Raw genomic sequence first — 5,000 nt, 5'->3', positions numbered from 1 at the left:
ACTTAATCTGCGTCGTAGGCGACGTTAATAAGCTTTACATTATAATTTCACCAGAAATCTCGGCAGATGATTTTTTTTACTATTATTTCTTTCAGTTATCCTTTAAATTTGGCCGTAATTAGCATGTTGTGAGATCCACGCCTCACCCAGATTTTCTTAATCGTCATGGACAGCAAAATCCTTCTCCTCCCTTGACCTTCATCATACTATATTTTTCCTTTGTTACTTGCTTTGGGTTCGTTTGCTAACAATCTCTCCCGAGTATAATACAATAAGATTTCCAAAGAGCGGTTTAAAAGCCAAAGAGATGTTTAGCAAATATCTCCTGATGCAGGAACATGACTTTCCGCCCTTGGATGATCAGTCACTCCCATTATTTTCTCATCCAGGTGAAATAAAGAGTGGGAATTTTATCTTGGAATGGTTGAGTGACGATGACAATCGAGAATTAGTAGATGAAATTGAACACGTTAATCCTGCAATGCTGGACCAACTTGTTGCACAGTCAACCTATTTGGCCGCCTTGTTTTGTGAGTACATCTTGTAGAAAAGCTGGAATACCTATTCTTTTTTTTTTCTATTTATGCCCAAGCTCATCTCCTGTAAAACAAATAAATATATTCACAAAATATTTATAACTTGATAGCTTATGCAGATATTTTTCTTTTCTACATTGCCGTTATGCAATCAATTGCATATTGTAATTTTCAGTCTCCGATTTTTTCTTATCATTTTTGTGTGTTTTTTGCATGAGCCCTTTCTTTTCCGTAAGCATGATCTAAAATGTCACCTTTTCTCTCCTGAAGTAAACTTAACTCATGATCCTCCCTTCCCACAGGTTCTCCAAGTACCTCCTCCACTGATTGCTTGCTTCCATATATATTTTTTATCCGCCAGTTTGGCTGTAATTTTTTGCATATTTTTGAATAATGTGGCAGTGTTTTCAGATAACGAAAAGACCTTAAACTCCGTACACGAGTGACTCTTAACCCAATTAACTTGATGTAAACCATCCATGACACCTTCTGCCTAAACTCCTCACTCCGAAACCCTCCTACAGGCTGGTGGGAATTGCCCTGCAGTGGCTGCTGCTACGTTGCTAAGCTTCCACTCATCGGTTACATTTATTTTATGTTATTTAGGAGATATGCAGAACGAGGGTAGTGTGTTGGAATGGCTCACTGATGATGAGAACCGGGAATTGGAAGGAGAAATCGAAGCTGTTAATGTTAGGATGCTTAATCGTCTCATGGACGAAACGCCTTTCATTGCCGTTTTCTTCTGTAAGTAAATCTGGTATCGTTGCCTCATTTGAGTTGCCATTCGTTACCGGAACACAAATGAGTAGTGTTAAAGCACTGATTGTTTCTCTTTGATGCAAAAAATTTGCTCAGAAATACAGTTATAATCAGGTCTGATTATGGTATGTCAGATGATTAGTTTCATAACTATAAAAACTAGCTGTCCGTTTCCATAAGCAGCAGAAGAAAAGCGTTAAGTTAAACGTGTTCTGTAATATAGGGTTGCCAGTCGACCGGTTTTTCTATGTAGACGTTTGTATGGGAATAAAGTGCTATATGTAGGCTAAATGCAGATTTACAAGAAATGTCTCAAAAGCGTGCGACAATTTTTAAGCTAAATAAAGAACGGACTTTATTCAAAGCAAGCGATACTTGCATATATTCACAGTAACCTTTAAAAAAATCTGCTAATAAATTATACCCCCAATGTAACATTCTCGTTTATTCTGCAATAAAGAATTTATTACAATTTTGTCGGGAACTCCAGATATCTTTTGTTACACCAGCCTAAATACTCTTTGGAGTTTCTAAAGTTATGTACAGGCAACAACAAATAATTATTTATGTTTCAGTCTAGTTATATTCTGTTAAACAATTGCATCCACAAATTGCTAGTCTTATCATTTTTGTACGAAAATCTAATCAGCATGCATTGATCCAATTTTTTATTTTTTTATTTACTCCCAATCATTTAGCTTTGACTTGAGTTCGCCGTACATAGTTTCATAATTAGTACTGAGAATGGTTATTTTTCTATTTAAAGAATATTTTGAGAAATACTACATGGAACTCGGTAGATCTTTGAGATCTGTATCAAATTACTATGGGTGATGAAGGGTTTAGGGCTTCTTGTTAAGACCAGTAAAGAAGTTTTTGAATAGATTAAAAAGGATGAATAATTATTTTTATTTACCTAATTATTTTTTGTCATGTCTAAGCTAACAGCTACGACAACTTGTTGCGAGTGAAAAATAACAAGAGAAACGTAAACGAAATACAGATATTTTTTTTATAGAAATTTCTTAAAATAGATTCAGTAGGAAGCAGACAATACTTTCTTAATCTAAGAAAGCAAATTGAAAAAAAAAAAAAATTGATCTATAATTTTCTTCAGTGAATATCGTTCACAAGTCTAAGATACCTATATATTTTCGTTGCGATTTCTTTTCACTTCACTGGGAGGGAAAACTTAGACCGAATGATGGTAACCCTATATGAATTCTAAGCCAATTCTGCCAATGCATAATGTCAAACCCGAGACAGATCAATACTCTTTGCATTATGATCATCCCCTTACTCACACCAGCCTGCCGGCACACGGATATTAGATGTAGGATTTGTGCCTTTTTGGTCCTAGCAATCACTGACAATAGATTTCAAACAAAAACAATAGATCAATAGAATATAGTTTCAGAAGAATAGAGATAGAATTAAGAAGAGAAACACATCCCTGAGACCAGATGATAATTAATGGGACAGCCTATGGCGGATAGTCTATGTTAATCTTTTAAAGATTTGAGAGCTAAAGTTTTTTTAGGAACCATAAGTCTATCACCTGCATCATATTTTTTTTATTTATTTAATCTAACCTATAGCAATTTAAATTAGTTACCATCTTCCCGAATCCTCTTTAAAATTTTATTCACACTGGATGTTATTAATAAGATCCTATTAACAAAGGTTTTAGATTAAAGCAGACTCACCATAATTATCTTTGTTTATTCTTTCTTCTTCCCTTCTTTGGTTGTTATTTTAGTCTGCTGCAGATGTATGGTTAAAAAAAATTCTAGCAATTCCACATCTAATTATAGATAATTTTATGTTTCTTTGTGTTAGCTAATAACTATAGCTTGCCTGCCGACTCTTTTATAAAACTACAAGACTATTTGCAGGTTTCGACGCATGCGTTGTGTAAATGGGCTTATAGGTGCCATTGTTTCGTCTCATACGCATTTACAACTGTGTGTCTCTCACGAATTCGTGTCTTAAGGCCTACCTATGATAAAATGGCTCATTTAGAGTATTTCTGTTATTCGTTCTGTTTCTTGTTTGTTTCGTGAATACTAGCATCTGTCGTAATCCTCCTTCCGAAGTCTTAACATATTCGTTGTTTCTTTTGATAATAGTCAAGTTTCTGCGATTACTGAAAACTTAAGAAAATGTGTACGACACACAAGCTATGTGTAGACATATGAATATTTCTTTAATTCTTAATAGTTTAGTAAATCGCTTTACGCAGTATCTTTTATGTTTATAACATGTCAACAGTTTTTTCGTACATTACTAACCCTATTTCCCCTTGTTTCTGATTAGCTCAAGTTTAGGTAATAGAATAGGGATGTCCGTCTCATCCTCCCTTCTGTTTTTATTCCTGGTAATGGAAATCGTAGTTTTAGAGCCGAACTTTAAACGTTTTCGTTCGCCACGCATTTTGGGAATAGATTTTTTTCCCGTTAACATACGTAGTTCAAGCAATATCTTTCAAGTATTGTTCTGCACATTTCCAATTGGTAAACCTAAGTATCTTAGTACACGTAATGTGTGGAATAAGCACATTTAAGTGATGGTTATTTCACCCTTCACATTCATTTGAGGAACATTGCATCATATCTTACTTGGCAATAGAAGGTTTAAAACCAGTTGGAATCGTGCTGAACTGCTCAGAACCTTCCCGTCATCAGTAGAACACCTTTGATGTAATATGTATCTCTTTTTCATTTGACCACTAACGTGGAACCCCTCTACTTTCTCCTCTTGTTTTTATTATGTTTTTCATTATATACCAATATTTGTCTAAAAGTGCTAAAGTGTGGTTTGGGTACGTAGGTTTAACTATTGTTAACCACTGTAGTTTTAATATTCTTAGAAAATTGTAGATAATCTATATATATATGTCTTTACTGTGTCTTTAATCATAGTTTAGTTCTAAGGAATTTACCTGATATGTAAAATAGAATATCAATTTCAGTAGATAATCTGTGCATCATGCAAACAATTTGTGAAATAAGGTCGTATATAACCATTGCGATAATGCACATATATTTATGACAAAAATGCTTGCATATACATACCACATTCCAAACAGGCATTCTCGGATCTGCTCGTTAGTTTGCCAAACTCTCACCCTGTTGGGTAGACCGCATAACTGCTTCTACCTGAAGAAAAACTCATTTTCCCTTCGGTTCATTTACATGAAATTAGTTTGTCAAAGTTGAAATGAAGATTGTTAGTAAAACTAAGCAATTTTAAATAAGCCCTTTTTCTCTCTTGCAATTAATTGCACTCTTCATCAAGCCAATCATGTCTTCAACATGTTTTTTTTCTAATCGAGCAGATCCCTGATTCCACTTTCCATATAAAGAGTGTGGTATTCTAATAGCACAAAGAAGCTGATTAATTGTTTGTTTATCTTTGCTCACTCACCCACAAAAGACGAAGACGATTGCTATGATTGTGAACAAGTTTTGCGGGAATTGGAGAATATCGACGATGAGGTAGATATGTTCGGTAAGTATCCACTGAGCATTTGTAAGAAACGCTTAGAGTGACGCTATCTATATTCATATTTGCTAGGAGCACTGTAAGATATTTCATCTACACTTCTCTCTATAAACAGAAAATGTTCATAAGGCATTCCTCAGAGTAGTCCTAAGTTAAAAGGAAATACACGGCAAGATATTAGATTATTACAATGTAAGC

The 5,000-nt window shown here is 34.5% G+C and overlaps 1 protein-coding gene across 1 annotated transcript in view; it reads left to right on the top strand.

Moving 5' to 3' along the window:
• The window catches only part of LOC137644542 (titin homolog), a 108,007-nt gene that overhangs the window by 95,267 nt on the left and 7,740 nt on the right, over window positions 1-5,000 (top strand). Inside the window, exon 32 of the mRNA XM_068377507.1 lies at window positions 4,734-4,808. Coding sequence (XP_068233608.1) covers window positions 4,734-4,808 — 75 coding nt within the window. The remainder of the gene's footprint in view (window positions 1-4,733; window positions 4,809-5,000) is intronic.

Source organism: Palaemon carinicauda, chromosome 7 (assembly GCF_036898095.1).
Source record: "Palaemon carinicauda isolate YSFRI2023 chromosome 7, ASM3689809v2, whole genome shotgun sequence".
NCBI classification, from domain to species: domain Eukaryota; kingdom Metazoa; phylum Arthropoda; class Malacostraca; order Decapoda; family Palaemonidae; genus Palaemon; species Palaemon carinicauda.
This window is presented reverse-complemented; position numbering and strand designations above follow the sequence as displayed.